Consider the following 21,363-nt stretch of genomic DNA (forward strand, 5'->3'; position numbering starts at 1 on the left):
CTATACCAGGGGCAACTTTAATAAAAATAATTAAAATAATTACAACTTTACAAAAAGAGAGAAGTTGCCGATCTTGCCCCTATACCCGGGGCAACTTCGTCAATTTCTCTCTTCTTGTAAAGTTGTAATTATTTTAATTATTTTTATTTCCAAACTGATTTTAACCAGTTCTATAGTAAGGTAACATTCCAATAGACAATATGCAAAGCTTTTTTTTAGTTTACAGCAGTATTTATTACACAAAATTTAAGTAAAGCTTAACATGCCGATCTTGCCCCGGTCTCCCCTACATAGAGAAAAACACCAAATTTGTTTGCATTTTTCGACGTTTCGAGGTCCCCGAACCAAAAATGTTAAAATCTTGAGGGGTAATTTTTTTACTTTACTTTTTTATAACATCTTTTGTATAACAGAGCCGGGAGAATAAAAATTAGATAAATAGATTTTTAAATCGCCATTTAACTCACCTGGATATTTAATTTATTATACAAATATTAATAATTTTTTTATATTGCATATTATTCTGCTTGAACTTTTTTATATTTTTATACATCTTTTATTTCAGCAGAAACTCATTTTATTTTCAACGCTGGTTTGTTAGAAAATCTTCTTAAAAAGCCTAAACATGCCTAAAAATTCAATTATTGCGATGGACAATGCATCTTATCATTCCGTTCAAATCGACAGGTCGACAAAACACGAGCCAAAACACGAAATCAAAAATTATCGAGTGGCTTCGAAATCATGTGACGATGGATTTCTGAAACTTGAACTTCTGGAAAAAGTCAAGTCAATTCGTTATTGATGAACTGGCTAAACAGTTGAGTACATAGTGGTTAAGAACAGCCCTTTTCGAGGCTATGTGGGTGCCGCATTATAGGCCCGATTAGTATTGATATCATTCTAAGACTAAACAGGCACAGTTTAATTTTATCATTGGTTAATACAGCACCTGGAAACCCAGCTGACAACTTTGGTTAAAGTCCTCAAACCTGCCTCTTTTTCTCTCAAAAACTAACAAGATTACTGAAGAATATAAAAAATTTTTGTATTCACAAATCTGTCATTTCACAATCACAGTGAAAGACCGAAAAAAACAACCTTCACTTATAGACTAGGGTTGTTTTTAATCAATGAAAGTATTACATAAAATATTAAATTGGACACAAAATCCGAATGTACCTAAATTTCAACACTAGTTTTCTAATCATCATTATCTATAGATGTTGATAACAATAATTTTACAATAAATGTTTTTGTTGTTCATCCATAAATCTATGCACATTGCATACTATTTCGCGAGCCTGACTATTTAAAGACTCCTTTTTTCATGAAAATCTTCATTATTTCGGAAAAAGTTCCAATATTCTCCAGAAAAAAGTCTCCGTCGAAGTAAAAATGTGTGTGACTGACTTTAATCCATAGATCACCTCACTGGCCCTTCCCAACTTCCTCAATTAACTCCCAGTCTACAAAGGGTTATGTTGCTTAACATTACTAATACATGTGTAATAGTGTAATATATTACTCATAAATTTATTCCTATGTAACTTATTATACAATAATCATTTTTAACGGAATTTTATGAACTACACTCGGCCACTGGGAGTACCATATTCATTGAATAATATTTATGTGAATATATTTTGCATGAACAGCTTGAAAGTACTAAAGACTTTTGCCCCTTTCGTTCTGGTACTCGCTCTGGTTGTAACGTAGCACTAGCAATGCATGGAAAGCATCTGTCCCCCGAAAACTATATGTAAGATTATTATTTGTGATTGCAATTGTATTAATGGAACTTTATTCCTATTGTTTAAAAATAAAAGCACACGTTCAGATGACATTTTTAAGTAGCGTTTATCCGGATTAGAGCAAATTTGAACCAAATCCAAATTTGAATAAACAAAACTCCGAATAATTCGGAATTTTAGAAAATTTCAATTATTAGTGTAAATAAATACATATTCACAATGAAACATGTATACAAAAATACCAAACATTATTGAATATAGAATAGAAAGAAGTCATAATATTGCATTTCATGTGATGCACATGTCGACACCAAATACTTTCTACCACTATTTGGTTCATCTGCTTCACCTGCTTCAAATGAAACGGATTATGCTATTGGTTTGCTTACTTAGCAGCTTTCTACTTAGAAACACACACAGTGATGCCATCAGACATAATCAACATCCTTGTTAATTATATTTGTTTTCAGATAAATATTACAATCGATTTTACAAATGGAAGAGATAAGATAACGTAAATTCTTGGTATCTTTATGAAATCTCAGAGATACCGCGTCGTATTACAAGATGTTCGTGAATCCGGTTCTTAACAAAACTTTTATTTATTTTTTATTAAAAGTTTATTGTTTCAGTTTTATCTGTATCAGAATAAATCGGATTTCCGAAAATCATAATTTGAATAGCATTTAATCCCCTGTATATCTGACGTCGTTCGTCTCCTAGGGAGATTTGTGTTAATACACAAATCTCTCTAGGAGACGAAAATATCTGAAATTTTGTAGGAAGATTGTGTATTAACACAAATCTCCCTACAAAATTTCAGATATTTTCGACAAAAGGCACATTAGTTATTAAATTTCAAAGAGGGTGAACAGAATCGAGCCACCCCACACACACTAACATCTATACATAGAGAAAAGCACCAAATTTTTTTGCATTTTTCGACGTTTCAAGGTCCCCCAGCCGAAAATGTAAAAATCTTGAGGGGTAATTTTTTTGGCCGATTACCTTACTTTTCCTCTTTTGTATAACAGAGCCGGGAGAATAAAAATTAGATAAATAGATTTTTAAATCGCCATTTAACTCACCTGGATATTTAATTTATTATACAAATATTAATAATTTTTTATTGTTTTATTGGAGTGAACTTTGAAATTAAAATATTGTGCCAAATTTTTCAGAAAATTCTGTAATTGGTTAGAATTAGGCCTATCATTTATTATAAAATAACTAGAAAGCAATTTTTTGAAACAATACCAAAAAATCCAGCAACAAATTGCTTACAGACCTACAGAGTTTTGTCTGTTTTTTTTATTGAATTACTGTATGTATTTTTGTACACGTACTTCAATAAAATATTTCAGGACTTTCTAACAGGTATTAACACAAAAGCAAAACCAAGACAGCATTTCATTAATATATTCACAAACATAAAAAAAAATCCAGCAACGAGTTGCTTAACTTTCCCGGCATCATTTGGTGAAGCCATCTGTTGTCAAAATATAAAAAGCTTTTATATTTTTAACTATTATAAAATGGCAAAAAGCTTTGATTTTTAGGATAGGTTTTATAAAAGAAATTGTAAATGCTAATAATAAGTAAAATCGTCATTAAGTCCAGCCCTATTGGAGATAAACACGACCCCGTTATCTCCCCACCCCCTCGACATTTAACCACCAAAATTTAATAGCATCAATTTTCCTAGTACACTCATCTCCCTGCAAAATTTTCAGAAATTTTCGACAAAAAGCACAAGAGTTATTAAGCTTCAAACACGGTGATCAAAATCGTGCCCCTCACACACACTTTCCTGTATTATATATAACAATCGGAAGAATAAAAATAGTTACTGTAAAGAATTTTGATATTTACTTCATTTATTTTATTTTAGTAAAAAGTTAATATTACCTTAAAAATAAAAATTCTTTGCGTTATAACGCTATAGACTAGTGATTCCGAAACTGTAAAAGATTTATTTTGGTAGCTCTCTATTTTCAGTTTTTAGCTTTTAGTTTTGTTTTATGTTTTTATATAAAAATTTGTTGAAAATGTAATTATAAATCTGTTATAAAGTAGTTCATCTTTCGTGACGAACAAATCTTATTAATGTAGAAGTCTATTTGAATTTATTACTTTCCTTCTGTTATATCTAAGCCAAAAACGTAAAAATCTTGGGGGATCATTTTTTGACTCCTCAAGATTTTTACATTTTTAGACTCTGAGGATTTTGAAACGCCGAGAAATGCAAAAAAATTACGGATTCTTTTTTTCTGTTAGTACGTATGGAGCGAATTTCATTCGCTCACTTTGAAGCTTAATAATTCCTGTGCTTTTTACCGAAAATTTTTGAAATATTGTAGAGAGGTTTGCGTATTAGGGGGAAATGTTTCTAGAAATTCTCAGAAAAATCGAATAATTTGTTCGTGAGATATTAAAGGGGAGGCGTATCTCGAAAACCTTCCACGCTATGAAAAGTTTTTTTACTCGTACAAATTTTTAGTTTACTAAAAAATAAATATATTTGTTTCAAAAATTACCTTTACTTCAATATTTAGATTTTCGGTAGGGTTTTTTAAAATAACTTTTAATAGAATAAACCAAATGAGCTCTTTTTCAATATGTGTATATTGATAAAATAGTTGTAAGAAAATGATATTTCTCCAACCCTCCAAGCTAGGTTCGAGGTAAAATATATATCTTAAAAAAAGCTATTTGTTTATGAAATTCTTTGAAATAAATATTTTTTGTTTTATTAATCATAATTTTCATCGGAATTAGATAGAAAGATACATTGAAGAGGTGAGAGAGTGATATTTTTAAAATAGTTAAATGGCCTTCATTTTACAAATACTGTAACCTTTATGTAAATCTGAAGATTAATAAAAGGTAATGATAGCAATTATTAGGGATGACAACAAATAAAGAATGTTGGAAAAGTCTAGCAATAACGTTGCTAACTTTCATATTAATTACTTCTGATATAAATATTCTAACATTTCATATATAATATATTAAGTTTTATTTAAGAGATTATTTACAATGGATAAAATTCATAATGAATTTTAATGGCTATCTAAATTATGGTTAATGCTTGCTTTAACAACTATTTTTTTGTGCTTACAGTAATAGTAATATATTATAACATTTAATCTATGCTATTTTTATGATTGATGCCTTTCTTGTGGTACGTATTTAATGATCAGCTACTTCTTCGAATAAACATTTGCCTAATGAAATAAAAACCTATAGTGAAATATTATATAACTTTCAGATTCTTTCAGAACAAAATTGGATAATTGGATAACAAAATATATTTATTATAGAAAAACATTACATTAAATGAAAAACTGTGATAGAAAATTGAATGTTTAAAGTTAAATGTACTTAATGATAGCGTACAAATTCTTAGTAAAATGATTATTTTCGTAAATAAAATTTTATGGTCTAATAATACATTTGTTTAAAAATTAGAACGACTGTTTCATGTAAACCGGAAAACAACTTATTCATCTATAAATGATTTCTTAGAAAGAATTAATTGCACCCAAATACATAATTTGGATTGGTATATCTTGAATTTCCATACGTAAGGTAATTCAAGTAAAATTTAAAAATTATCATTTAACTATGTCATTTTATTTTTAACGAAAATAATTGCTTTACTACGAAGTTGTATATTATTATTAAGCAGTAGATTCTAGTGTCAACTCCTATGGACTGCCTGCAAGTCGACAGTTTTGGTGTCAAAGTTGACTCGTAGAGTGGTAATATTTCACCTATATATTTTATTATATGAATCTAATTCGTATTTTTAGATACATTTTTTTATTCAAAGAATACTCGAAAATGTCGGAGTGATTTTTAAATACGTACAAGAAGGATGTCAGTCATAAAAAATAGGGTCAATTATTATGAATAATTTTTTTCTTGGTTACGGTTTTGCCAATGTATTCGTGAAATTTATTAAAGTAATTATTCGATGTTTATTCAGAATTTCCTTCGATTTGAATGAATCGACGAAGTTTACAGAAGAAAAAAAAGGTGCAACTGTTGAAATAGGAACTTCTGTATCATATTCTTAGTCATCAACTTCACTGTGACTTCATTAATCCTCGTTACTTATGCTGTACATACTTATTAATTTAGATTTTAACATTTTAAAAATAAAGTGTTTTTAATACAACTATACAGATACACGTTCTTTCATGTCATGTGAGTATTTCCAGATGAAATTTTTAAAATTTCCTTGAAAGACAACCAAAAATCTTTTGGAAAATTCTGAAATTTCCAATACAAAGATTGTTTACATTTGTTAAAGCTTTATGTAAGTACATAATAATATTAATTATGGAAGATAAGTGGAAAGGACGTTAGATGTTAACTGCTAAGCGAGGTTTTTGATGTCCTTGCAGAAAATCTAAAGTATAGATTTTCTGCAAGGACATCAAAAACTGGCGATACTAACCGATATTTGACTCTAACGAGAGTCCCATATCTGGCGAGAATTTCCTATAATCGATCAAAATATATTGAAATCACAAGTAATAGTTTATAGAATAAGCTGTATATCATAATGAAACAAATATATACAATGTAAATCTGGGCACACAAAATTGGGTTATCGAAACTTGAAATTATACACTTAATTGTAAGTTATTTGTGAACTGTATTTCACAATTTAAACAATTTATAAAATTTGACTACAGATATTTTATAAAATTCTAAGAGTAGTTAAACAAGACAAATAATTTCTGCTATTATTTGTTAATGTAAGATCTGTACTGAAAAAATGCAATGGTGCCCCCACACATATACTTATATACTTATATAATGGATTATAACAAACATATATAAATGAATAAGTCAGTAGTTAACTCCACAATTAAATTATTTATCCTATATTTATCATTTTATAAACTTTTTCATTACGAAGGGAGGGGTTCGGGCTTATAATCAACTGTTACGTGATTTAATATGGACGTTTTATATATAATACTTCATTCTATATAAATTATTAAATATGAATAAAAAATGTATTAATAAATCCATTAAAATAAGCATTATTAAAATATTTAAACCACATTAATTTAATTTTCTTCTATATTTTTTCTGGGAAATTTTAAATGGTCGGAAAAATCCAATATTTTTAAATATCGTGTTGAAAATGTGAAAGAAAAAAAAACATTGGGGAAATAATTATTGTAATAAGCTATTATTAGCCATTATTAAAATAACATAAAGTAGTAATTATTTATACTGTATACAACTATTGCTGTTCTTAATGGTTGTAATATATTTGTATTTTATAGTTTTAAAATATATAATTTTTTATTTTTATTGATTTAAATCTGATATTTTAATCAATAAAATATTATTTAATTTTGGTATGTGGCTTATTTATTTATTTATTTTATTAGTTCATTCCTAGTAGCAAAATAACCATCATTATGAACAACTCTGATTTAGATCTTAAGATCTGTTTGGTTTAAACTGAAGATTTTCTTGATATCTCCATTTATTTAATCAATTAATCTTTTCATTTAATTGATTTACTTTATTGTCTACTGTCAGTTGTCATCTAATATTCATATCTTGCTGATCTAATTTAAATTCATTGATTTTGTTATATTTCTACAGATTTTTTGTTAATGTCTTCATTTTCATGTGATTACATTATTTACATTATCGTGTATTACGTTATCTAAATATTTAAATTCTTCAATTATTTTTCCATTAAATCCTCTTTTGACTGTTAAGGTGTTTTCACACAAATTTACACTGCTTTGGTATCTGAAGATTGCCTATCAAAATTTTTGACTGTTTTATTTAGTACTCGTACATTGGATATTTTCTGCAAGTCAACTAAAAGTTGATCATCAGCGCATAAAATAATTTAAATTTTAATGATAGAAATACAGATATGACAGTTTAGAAAGCATAGCAATGAGAATCTACGGCAAGAACATTTGCAGAATAAAAATAATGGAAAAAAACAACCAAACAAGAATCCAAATTTAGCTATTTAGAAAATCAAATATCACAAAAAATAAAGAAGCTGTAGAAAAATTCAATGAATAATCAAACGCCACTTTGAATAACAAATGGCCACTCTATGATCTTTAAAGCTGTCTTCTCTTACGGCAATGAAGTTTAGTTTCTGATCAAACGGATATACAAAAATTACGTTGTTCGTGTGGATTTTTTAAAGTCGATATTACGCTTTACTAAATTAGATCGGCAACAAAATATGGATGTTAGATAACGGAAAGTAGATGATCGAGTGAATCATATTAAATTATGTAATACATAAAAGGGAAAGACTGACTAATTAAAATGAAACAACGAATTTAATCTTTGAATATATTATATGAATATTTAGGCTACTAGCTGTTAGCCGCGGCTTTGCCCGCGAAGATTTTGCAAGCAAACCCCATTTATAGTCAGTATTTAAACAACCATAGTAATTGTTATATAACACCTACCGCTGAGAATGATGAGAATTGCCAAGAATCAAACGAAATGTTTTCAATTTGATCAATTTTCTGGAACGTTTACAATCGTTCTATAATCGAACCAATATGCAATAACAAATTCGAATTTAAAACGGTTCGAACATTTGGTTAAAAAATTGAAATATATCAAAATATTTATAACAATGTCTGAAATGTTATCAATTTAATATACTAAGTACTCAACTAAGGCTAAACGTAATTAAAAACAAAAAAATCGCATCTAAAATAGTACAGTAAAAGCCGTTCTTCCGGTTAAGCCTTAATCCTCTCCCCCCGTGGGAGAATTTCGAAAAATCCATTATTAGTGTGCATTCCCATGGCATACCCTACTGAAACGCAGATACTAAAAAAAATATCGCATCTAAAATAGTACAGTAGAAGCTGTTCTTCCGGTTAAGCCTTAATTCTCTCCCTCTCCCCCCGCGGGAGAATTTCGAAAGTAACCAATTGTTAGAATGCATTGTTGAATGGAAAAGGCATCAGACACCAACGGGCAATGAACCTAGAGTTGATGATGATGATGATTGTCGAATGATTCCATTGTTGGCGGCGTTTTGTTGGAGGAGAAAATACGGAATTGCGAAGAAAAGACGAAGAATCGTTGAGCAGAAGTCGGCCCGCTCGGATGTAAATGCCTCCTTCTAAATTTGAAACATTTCTGGGACAATTTTCGTTAAAATTGTGAAATTTTCTCAAGCAAACGTTGGTCTCCAGACGGAATTGCGTAGATAAGATAAAGAATTGTTAACATTAAATATATGTTATTCAACTGTGAGTTAGGATGAATGAAACTGCACAAGTGACAAAATCACGTGTGAAGTTGCATTCTTTCCAACTCTCAGTGGAACTCTGACGCAGCCACTTTCCCGTATCGTGAGTTCTGGGTTGCCATTCACTTGGAAGTAACGAAGGGCAAGCGAAGAGTTGCGTGCTTTCGTTTATTTTATTATTGTTATAAGAAGGGATGAAAATAAGCCAATACACGTAGAAATAACAGAAGCAGTTATTTATTGTAACAACATCACAATGTATATAGTAGTTTTTCTGTTACAATTGAATTAAATTGAATGCTGGTCATCTATCTAACTATATGACCGTATTTTGTGGAAAATATTTGAATTGAAATAACCTGATTTCGGAAGTACGTGTATAGTTAATGGGGCCTCCTTCCCCGAACTTTCCATATCTGCTCTCGACTTTCATGTATCTAATTCTAGAAATTAAAACATGACACATAGGTAGACGAACGCCAAAAGGAATTTATATCTATATTTAAACCACGATTATGGATTTTGAATCTACTCTATTTAGCTTTATGGCAACAAATAACTTGTTAATATCAAGTTTCAATGGTAGGGATGAGTTTGTAAATGCTAATAACGATGAAAATCTTCATTAAGTCCTATCCCTCTCGATATAGTAAAACTTCGTGATTTCGAAAGGAAGCAAAGAAACACGACTTTGAATTATCCGGTTCAAATTACCCGAACTTTTTTGTAATTCTCGAATAAAATTATGACATTATCTTATGATAAAAGGGAGGTAAGACAGATCTGACACATTTTAACAGTGTGTTAGCCTATGATAATGGCAATTGCAAATCGGCTATCATCAGATATCACTGTTTGTTAGAAACATTTAGGACCAAAAAGTTTTCTTCCTCCACCGTACACAATTTAAAAATTCTTTAAATTGTGTACTGGTCGCTTGGAGTGATAAACCTTTGTAGTTATATAAATCAAATACTATAATATACAGTAATATAATAGAAGGGTTAGACGTCTGAATGACATTATATAATCAATAAGCCTAAATTTAAGTACAGTAGACCCCTATAACGCGGGTTCATATAATGCAGATTCGTATATCGCGGCGAAAAAATTGCGACCGTATTCGTATAAAGACGCTAAAAGAGATTCGTAAAATGCGGTAAAACGTCATCGCCGACTCGTGTCGCGACAGGATTGGTCGAATCTCGACCAATAGTGGACGAGCAGCCGAACTACTTACACGCTACAGAGAGTTTAGGCGGGTAAGTTGAGTTTACTATCGTTTGTACAGTATATAAATTAGGTACTGTAAGTCTAATACAGTACTGTAATTTTATACATTTCTTGTGAAAAAAAAACATTTCTTATTCAACGGCCATAAAAATTATTTTTATTAATGATGTCTTCAAAGTTCAACGAATTTTTCGCAAAAAAATAACTTATCAGAAAACGCGTCCGTCGTTCGGTGCGCTGCTCCGCGACGAAAACAAGCTTAAGCAATGGCGTCGTCGAACGGTGCACACTCGGTAATAATCTTACAATTTTTTGTTTATAGCATAGTTTATACGGATTATTCCCAAAAAATTATACGTGTTTTGGAAATGTTGAGTCAAATTAGTCTAGAATCGGTTAATTTTATAGAAGAAAACCTTTCAAACAGTCGTAGTCCGTAAACTGCACACGTGCCGGGCTGTGATTGGCTCATGTATTTAAGGATTCCTACAACGCGAAATTCTTGTAAAGTGGAATGTATCTACCGCGTTATAGGGGAGTCGACTGTATAGACTTCACAATTTAACTTTTTTTTTTAATGTACAATTACTAAATGTCTTCAAATTAAAAATATAAAATTTTTGGTTTAAATATATTATAGTATTTTCTAATGATTCAGAGTTAGTCATAGTCATTATCTATTGATATTTATAGCAGATTATTCCATTTGATTATTTTTAGTAAGGTTTTTTTTCCTTTCTTTGGGGAAAAAACAGTAAACATTGCTTAAAATTTTTCAATGCAAAATTTAAAAACCGTGAAATTGAAAGAATAAAAGTTAATAAAAGTAATACTTTTATTTTAATCAAATTTTTGACGTAAAAAATATAAAATATATAAGATTTTTTAACTACTGTAGGATTATAATTTATTAAAACAATATACAGTAATGGTGTAAAAATATAAAAATTAAATTGGTTTTAAATGTAACATAGAGCCATCTGGTGGTCATTTTTTAAAATAAATATATATGTGATAAAAAATTATTTTCGCTAAAAGTTTCTGCTTTTTTACTGTTAATTTTTAATGTGTAAGATTTTATAATAAATCTTACGTTAAAAACTATTATTTTCAAGTAAAATTGGACAATTTAGAATTTTTATATTAGATTAAAATGTTTAAAATGAGTGTTATGATATAGATGCTATTCTCATTTCTGTTAATGATCTCTGGGTTATAGCGGGAGACTGACTATATTCATCATAAATACTCTGAATACTTTTTAAAGTCTGTTATTTAACAAATATATGTTTCCACTTTGTATGAATTGCTTGTAAAAATTCGCAATTGAAATTTAAATTTATCCGATTGCATAAATGTTGAAGGATCATTTATAATCACGACACATTACTTTGCTAAAGATCGGATTCAATCCCGGATTCCACAATAAGATACTTCCCTTTCATTATTAATCTAATCAATCAACATAATTAAATTATGTAATATTCGTGCTTAAAACTAAACTAAATCTGAATGATCTTTTGTAAATCATTTTTCCTGTCTGTTCGGATCCTGTTTGCTTAGATCCCGGTCTTCAGATCTGTAATTTAAGTAGCTGTTCCTGTCGTTTTCCAGGATGTGTATGGAGAAATGAACCTATTATATGGCCTAAGATAGATCGACCAGACATTTATGATCATTTAATAAATTATTCGTGTACAATAAAATTTCTATTGATAATTGAGATCATTGTATATTGTTTTATCGCCGTAACGTATTGAGGTAGTGTATCTGTACCTGTATCCTAGTGTACCTGTACCATTCCCCCTCAAAAAAGAAACTTGAACTAGTTCGTTCTGTGATGCATCTAGAAGAGGGTAAACACTATTTAGCCACACTTCTGAAAATGGGTAAATTTTATGCTACAATGAAAGGTGCAGACACAGTAGACTAGTTTTGTCACTTGCTTACCTGCTCCTGAATGATATGACAATTTTTGAGATTGTTCTATACTTATTTGACATTAGTGAAAGTAAGAAAACGCTTAAGGGCAGAGATCCTTTTTTCAAAAGACTTCTTTAGAAATTTCTGAAACTTACAGCACTTTGTCTCTGAAGCAGCCAACTTTGCACTCCTCAATTCGAACCCTTATTGAACAGATATTGAAAATAGTGGTGTGCGGTTACAATTTTCAAAAGAGACCAGATGTGAGAAAATCCATTTTTCATACATTATAACAATTATTATTTAAACATCCGGAAAAAATTCATTTTATTCACACATTAATTTTACTTTCCATGCTCTGTTATATATAACATAGGGAAAGTATGGCCATCGGTCAAAAAAATGATTCCCCCAACGTTTTAACATTCTTGAAAACTTAAGGTTCCAAACGACGTTTTAAGCAGGCGAGCCAGAATACAGCACAGAAATCGTTGACTGTCTTCACTTTACTGTGACGATTCACCTACATCTGCTGCATCATTCACAGATTTAAACTGCTTCATGTTTCTCTGCGAGGGGCCTGCTTCTAACGAGTTCTCTTCTATGTTGAATTCAAAGCTTTCTAATTACATACTGTATATCTTCTTTTAAATAGATTCACGTTTTAGATGAAAACTTTTAAGTGTTTTATGATAATAGAAATACAAAAATCACCAATGCAATGCTGTTTTCAATAAGCACAAAAAACTAAAACTGTTTTATTATACAATTTAGGGGACTAGCCGAGAATGGTCTCCCCCTAGTCCATTCTCGGCACGCCATTGATTGAAAATAATTATCATAATCTTATATCCTTTGAGAACGTTTCATCTGGGAGATGCTCATTCTGCCGAAGAAACAAGGACCAAATAGCTTTAGAAATTAACTATTTCTTATATCGTAAGTAAGATTCAAATTTAATTGAGTTTTTTATGGTTCAGAACACCCTAGTTTTTCCTTTGTAACTCTTTCTGCCGATAAGCACTACGATTCTAAAAGCTTTTTCTATAGGTTTCATCATGGGTTCGGCCAGGTCCACGATGGAGGCATCCAGATGTGAAGGATCTCCTCAACATATACAAGGCTCATCCCCCAAGAAAATATTTTCAATAGCTTTTCCGTATTCGATCCACAGAGCGACAAACTGAAGCCTCAACCGCCTCGGCCATCCGACTGTCGGTTTCAAAATACATGATCGGCCACCAGTGGTCGAGTGGATAAAACCACCGAACACTGCTAGTAGTTGGTAGTGGGTTCGTGTCTGGCCAGTGGGTTGGTTTCATGAAATTTTTCTGGTTTTATTGACGTTTGTAACACCTAAATAGGGGCCAGTTTCCTCGTAGAAACATTCAGGTTTGTATACGGCAAAGCGACATCGCTCACGTGTTGCTCCGCCGTGTCCAAACAAAGACCACTATAATCAGTTTTTTGCACATTTCGATCGAATCTGGCCCATATTGGAGTCATTCGTCACTAAGAAAGATAGAAAACAGAAACCTGAATCGAAGGATCGTAGTTTGAATCACGCGACAACGATCGGGATTCAAACCCAGACCATTTGCATTAATAAGAAAAAGAAGAAAAGAAGGCATACTACATATTTTATCATATTATGCCCAAAAAATTAATTATAATGTTAATCATTAATGCTACACAATATTTTTATTCATTAATTCAGCTTTCTAATCATTTACACTTCATAATCTTTATTTATCATTTAAAAAATATATAATTTAATATTTAAAAAAATGCGAAATAATTATATTAATGCATATAGATGGTAAATATAGTCAAACAGATATTTAGAGAACTGCCGAAAGAATTTCTGTAAGAAAAGGAAGTTTATTTTTTAAAAACAGATGTCACTCGCTATTTAGTAAATATGGATGTTGTGGATCGGTGCTTTAACTTCAGGTGAATGTTTTCCAGCCTTCGATATAAGCAGTAAGTTGATATTGACAGTTTGCTTACTTCCACATCCTGACGTAACTGAAATGGACATTTTTACCTTTTCGCGGCAATTAATCTATTACATAAACTCGCCTAACCCATGCACATTATCTTTATGGAATAATTAATTGAAATTAATGAGATTTTTACAAATTAAATTAATTCATTAATCATTTTTTGAGATTTACCTAATCATAAAAACATTTACCAACTTATTGAAGTGTCAGAAGAAGAGAACTTACATTAATTTCTCTATTTATTGAATTTTATATCATATATTTTTCAAAAATATATAAATAATGATGATATTTCTTGTAGNCCCGCCCTATTTGGTCATTATTCATAATGCTCGGTCATTATGAATAATGCCCGATTAATCACTTTGTCCATAACATATATATTATAATGTAATAATTTATCAAAAGTACATAATTCAGTTATAAAAGTTTGGAAACCAAGATGAGTTTTAAAAAAGATAAAAATTGATAATATACCTTTGATGATAGCCACCAAAAAACCTTACATCATACATGTCATTAGTTTTCCGAATAACTTTAGCTGGCCAGTATGGAAATCCTTTTTGTTTTGCATATACTAATTCATGAGGTGGATCCTAAAATCAAAATGAAATAATGAATAATAGAAAATTTAGTAGCTATTTTAAATAATTTAAATTTGTGTAAATAGCTTTGAATAGATTGGTGACAATATTTCACGGATGAGGAGAATTATTTGATCGGGTTCTAGCAAACTAGAACATAAATACTGGAGAAAATGTTCGACGCATTAATTATGGAAGGTATACTTAATTGGCAGAATTATTTGTTTTTGAGTCTGATTGTTTTAATATTAGCTAGTATATATGAAATTGAGATCTATATTAATAAAATATCAACATAATTTGCCTTGCATTTATATAAAATGTAGTTACAAGTTAAATACTGTAACTTGACGTAATACTGTAGTCTTGTGTTATATTGCACCTCGAGATATTCCTTATACACTTTTTTGTCTTCCAAATATTAAAGTGCTTTAGCCAATAATTTTTTAAAAATTGGCTGCCATTGAATTTCTACTGGCAAAGAAATGAAATATTATCTTATACCAGTCAATGGCATTGAAACTACTTTTGTATGAAATACAACCCACAAAAAGGCAAGTTGGCACAGATATCAAAAATAGACAAAACACATTGATAGATACATCAGTTATATTGTGCCATCTGAAATATTGCTCATTTGGTTTATATCCCAATATGCTGATATGACAAAGGGCTACTATAATAATAATAATAATAATAATAATAATATATCCTGAGATAATTGATTAATTATGAAATATTTGATGATGATTGACAATTAGAATAATTAGATTTTTATTATATTATTACTTATACTTTTCATATATTCAATCTTCAATAATTTTTTAATAGACATTATTTATTTATTTATTTATTTATTTATTTATTTATTAGTGATTGGGCCATGAGTGTCCATAACCGTTACCTTGTTCAAATATTCTGTTCCTTTCTGTTATGAGCTTGCTTTCTCCAGTCAGTAATTTCATCATGGTTTGTCTGAAGTCCATCGTGAGTGAGTCTTCACATCTGAAGTGAGGTCTACTAGGTTGTATTCTCCTCTACAGGAGTTCCAGTTAATATTTGTTGGAGATGTCTGTAATGTTCTGTATGGATTGCATGACCTGTCCATCTTAATTTCTTTTTCTCTACTGTTTGACTTATAATACTGTCATTTTTATAGCAAATTCTGAATTATGTCATCTTCGGTTTCCTATATCTTCATCTTGTTTTAGGCTAAATATAGAAAAGTATAGAGAAGTTTTTTAGAACTTTGTTTCCAAAATATGTTTTCTTTATATGATTTTATTCAATTAGTGAAGTTCAGTTTAATCTGTAGATTTATTATATGATATTTTAAATCTATTTCTTGTATCTGCTAATTTAGATGTTTGCTTATATCTTAACATCAACAGTAAACATAAATATTATAATTTAAAATTTTAACTTTTCTATTCCTTGAAATTGGAAACTGACCTATTTTGTCTTGGAAAATTTTCAATATATTATATTTAACAATTGACAATGCTTTTTTTTTTTTTTGGGTATATGTCATATACAAAAGTGAAAACATAACAAAGAAAAAGGAATAACATTATATGGTTAATAATATAACATTTCTTTGTCATAACCTGTAGAAAATTAATGGAAAAATATAAGATGATAAATTAATTATTAAAAATTCTAGAAATCATTAACTTATACTTGGACTAGTTAAGAGATTTAATGAATAAAGAATTTAAGCTACAGATAAGCATGCTAATTAGTCTAATTATAATTCTGTGATTTTGACAATATTTTGTAATTAATTAATCATCATTAGATTGTTAAGTTCTTATGATAAGAAATTAAACCATGATAATAAGAACATATTCATCACAGAAACGTATCTTGTAAACTGTGTTTATTTTTAATAATATTAGATGATTCTATCATACTGGGTTATAAATTTATACATAAAATTAATCACCTGAGGATGCATTAGGTTGAAAACATTAGTGTATAAGCAAATATGTGTTTCTCAGCAGCCAAAGGTGTAAGTGATGAATTATTCTTTGAGCATGGTTTCAATTGTTATATAAAATTCATTTGTCAGTTTGCAATAACTGTCTGTCAAATGAGTATTAAATTCCATAAAAGTACTGGCAATATGCTATAAATACATAAGTGGAATTGTTGTTGTTTTATTTTCTTTATTGTATCCACATTAGTAATTAACACAATTGATCCATATGAGTTTTTTTAGATAAGAATTATATTTAAAAAATAAATTTTGAATATTAAATTATATATTTTTGTTTTTCTTTACAGATATATTATCTTAAATAATAAAAGAATATGTAAATCATAAGAAAGATATGACTCATAAGAAAGTTTCATAATAACTTTTTGTTAGTTTTATATTAAAGATTACATCTCTAGCTGGAATGTCTGCATTTTAAATAATATACTATTATGTATTATTATGTTGCTAGACACTTGTATCATTCATAGAAAGTCATGACACTGTAATGCTTGAAAGTGTTTTAGTTCTCAAAAAGTTCAATGTACAATTAGTATGCAATATTTTACATTCTCTTGAATTTAAAAAGTAATGTCACTGATATAAAATAAAATTTTATATATATAAATCATTGTCACATTCAATATGTGACAATGATTTATATATATAAAATTTTATTCCACCATAGACATGTACATGTGTACAGTACAATTATATTTCTTTTTGGAATTGACTTATTTTAATAACAGCAATGTATTACAATAAATTATATTATTTTTTTAAATTCCTTGAAAATTTATTTTAATTTAAGTATTATATCTGCCAATTATCAATTATACAGTTAATTGTAGTAAAGAGTAAAAGTTGATTGTGCAAATCATTAACTTTTGTCATTTTTCTTTCAATCAGGTTAGTTTATTACTACTAANCATTATTTATTTATTTATTTATTTATTTATTTATTTATTAGTGATTGGGCCATGAGTGTCCATAACCGTTACCTTGTTCAAATATTCTGTTCCTTTCTGTTATGAGCTTGCTTTCTCCAGTCAGTAATTTCATCATGGTTTGTCTGAAGTCCATCGTGAGTGAGTCTTCACATCTGAAGTGAGGTCTACTAGGTTGTATTCTCCTCTACAGGAGTTCCAGTTAATATTTGTTGGAGATGTCTGTAATGTTCTGTGTGGATTGCATGACCTGTCCATCTTAATTTCTTTTTCTCTACTGTTTGACTTATAATACTGTCATTTTTATAGCAAATTCTGAATTATGTCATCTTCGGTTTCCTATATCTTCATCTTGTTTTAGGCTAAATATAGAAAAGTATAGAGAAGTTTTTTAGAACTTTGTTTCCAAAATATGTTTTCTTTATATGATTTTATTCAATTAGTGAAGTTCAGTTTAATCTGTAGATTTATTATATGATATTTTAAATCTATTTCTTGTATCTGCTAATTTAGATGTTTGCTTATATCTTAACATTAACAGTAAACATAAATATTATAATTTAAAATTTTAACTTTTCTATTCCTTGAAATTGGAAACTGACCTATTTTGTCTTGGAAAATTTTCAATATATTATATTTAACAATTGACAATGCTTTTTTTTTTTTTTTGGGTATATGTCATATACAAAAGTGAAAACATAACAAAGAAAAAGGAATAACATTATATGGTTAATAATATAACATTTCTTTGTCATAACCTGTAGAAAATTAATGGAAAAATATAAGATGATAAATTAATTATTAAAAATTCTAGAAATCATTAACTTATACTTGGACTAGTTAAGAGATTTAATGAATAAAGAATTTAAGCTACAGATAAGCATGCTAATTAGTCTAATTATAATTCTGTGATTTTGACAATATTTTGTAATTAATTAATCATCATTAGATTGTTAAGTTCTTATGATAAGAAATTAAACCATGATAATAAGAACATATTCATCACAGAAACGTATCTTGTAAACTGTGTTTATTTTTAATAATATTAGATGATTCTATCATACTGGGTTATAAATTTATACATAAAATTAATCACCTGAGGATGCATTAGGTTGAAAACATTAGTGTATAAGCAAATATGTGTTTCTCAGCAGCCAAAGGTGTAAGTGATGAATTATTCTTTGAGCATGGTTTCAATTGTTATATAAAATTCATTTGTCAGTTTGCAATAACTGTCTGTCAAATGAGTATTAAATTCCATAAAAGTACTGGCAATATGCTATAAATACATAAGTGGAATTGTTGTTGTTTTATTTTCTTTATTGTATCCACATTAGTAATTAACACAATTGATCCATATGAGTTTTTTTAGATAAGAATTATATTTAAAAAATAAATTTTGAATATTAAATTATATATTTTTGTTTTTCTTTACAGATATATTATCTTAAATAATAAAAGAATATGTAAATCATAAGAAAGATATGACTCATAAGAAAGTTTCATAATAACTTTTTGTTAGTTTTATATTAAAGATTACATCTCTAGCTGGAATGTCTGCATTTTAAATAATATACTATTATGTATTATTATGTTGCTAGACACTTGTATCATTCATAGAAAGTCATGACACTGTAATGCTTGAAAGTGTTTTAGTTCTCAAAAAGTTCAATGTACAATTAGTATGCAATATTTTACATTCTCTTGAATTTAAAAAGTAATGTCACTGATATAAAATAAAATTTTATATATATAAATCATTGTCACATTCAATATGTGACAATGATTTATATATATAAAATTTTATTCCACCATAGACATGTACATGTGTACAGTACAATTATATTTCTTTTTGGAATTGACTTATTTTAATAACAGCAATGTATTACAATAAATTATATTATTTTTTTAAATTCCTTGAAAATTTATTTTAATTTAAGTATTATATCTGCCAATTATCAATTATACAGTTAATTGTAGTAAAGAGTAAAAGTTGATTGTGCAAATCATTAACTTTTGTCATTTTTCTTTCAATCAGGTTAGTTTATTACTACTAAAATTGTTTACATTTTTATAATATACTTTATAAGCATATTAAACATTAAAGTAATGAATAAAGACAAAATAATTCTGTTTTATACAAAACATTTTGGATTATTAAAGTATGCATTTAATATTTAAAATATAAATATTTGATATACACACTACTCTACTATAAGAAAAAGTATTTTTTTTTTATTTCTGAATGAAATGCATTTCCAGAAAATTTTATATGTAAATTTAAATAATATCTTTATATTCAATGTGATTTGATTTTAGTCTTTCAATGCAAAATATAAATGATTATAGATGGATATATAATTTTTTACTTGCAAAAGTAACATTATAATAAATAATATAAGAGAAATATCTCATTATTTAATGTTTTACAAAAGTTGTGAAGCAGGAATTTTTTAAATATTTAATGCATCTAAAGCTTTAGAACTTCTATTTCCTAGCTGTTTTGAAGTTACCAAAACCACATTTATAGAAAGCAATTCAGAATAAGCAAATATTTCTACTGAAAGTTTAGTTGCTATGACAATTACAGTATATGCAAGTATTGCTATAGAACTATCACCATAGAAACCAGAATTTGTCTTCGGTAAAGAATTGTTGTTACTATAGCAGTAGGTTTGTGCATGAATATTTTAACAACAAAATAAAATATTTTATGAAAAATTTAAATTTTTCTAGTGTTAAAATACACTGATCTGTTTCTTAGAATATTACATATCTTAATATGGCTTACTGTTAACACAGTCCCAAATATATTCAAATTATCTGTTTCTATTTAGATTTCTAAAATTCAATAAGTATTGAATTTTCTATTTAGAAATCTAAATAGAAAATTCTAAGTATTAAGTTGTTTCATGTTTGTTAAATATAATGATAGCTAGATATAATTATATGTATAAAAATAAAATCATATCAAAACATTAAATTAAAAAGTACTGTATTCAATTAAATTACAAGCTTTGTAACATTTCATTAACTTTATTTAATTTTTGTTTTAATTGAACAATTATAAAACTTTATGCATTCCAATTGTTTAATCTTTTTAAATATGCTTTTCATGTTAATATATAGAATTGTAAACATTAAAACACACTTTTAAAAAAAATATTACAAATGTTTAAAATATATATATATATATATAAATGGACATGTATGTCCCTATATTTCACTTTTTTGCCAAAACTACACATTGTACGTGAATGGTGTTTGTATGTGGTAGTAGCCCCAAGTCTCCATTCGTGCATAGGGGTGGTTGCGTCTCGATAGCTATAAGGGTGCGGGAGATATGAGGCTGAAAGTGGTTGAAAGTGGCTTTCTATTTCAAATGTTTTGTTCAAATTTGTTCGAATTAAATTTGAACATAAAATTTGAATATTGGTTCGATTTAAATTCGAACAAAACATTCGAAATAGAAAGCCACTTTCAACTACTTTTAGCCTCATATCTCCCGCACCCTTATAGCTATCGAGACGCAACCACCCCTATGCACGAATGGAGACTTGGGGCTACCACCACATACAAACACCATTCACGTGCGATGTGTAGTTTTGGCGAAAAAGTGAAATATAGGGACATACATGTCCATTTATATATATATA

The 21,363-nt window shown here is 28.5% G+C and overlaps 1 protein-coding gene across 1 annotated transcript in view; it reads left to right on the forward strand.

Annotated features, from left to right (window-relative positions):
* The first annotated feature begins 649 nt into the window (after nucleotides 1–649).
* Nucleotides 650–21,363, forward strand: part of LOC111639453 — a 76,274-nt gene continuing 55,560 nt past the window's right edge. The window contains exons 1-2 of the mRNA XM_023385343.1: nucleotides 650–797; nucleotides 10,529–10,562. Coding sequence (XP_023241111.1) covers nucleotides 650–797; nucleotides 10,529–10,562 — 182 coding nt within the window. The remainder of the gene's footprint in view (nucleotides 798–10,528; nucleotides 10,563–21,363) is intronic.

This window comes from Centruroides sculpturatus, unplaced genomic scaffold, assembly GCF_000671375.1.
Source record: "Centruroides sculpturatus isolate CEXI.00-Female unplaced genomic scaffold, Cexi_2.0 scaffold1037, whole genome shotgun sequence".
In the NCBI taxonomy this organism is placed as follows: Eukaryota; Metazoa; Arthropoda; class Arachnida; order Scorpiones; family Buthidae; genus Centruroides; species Centruroides sculpturatus.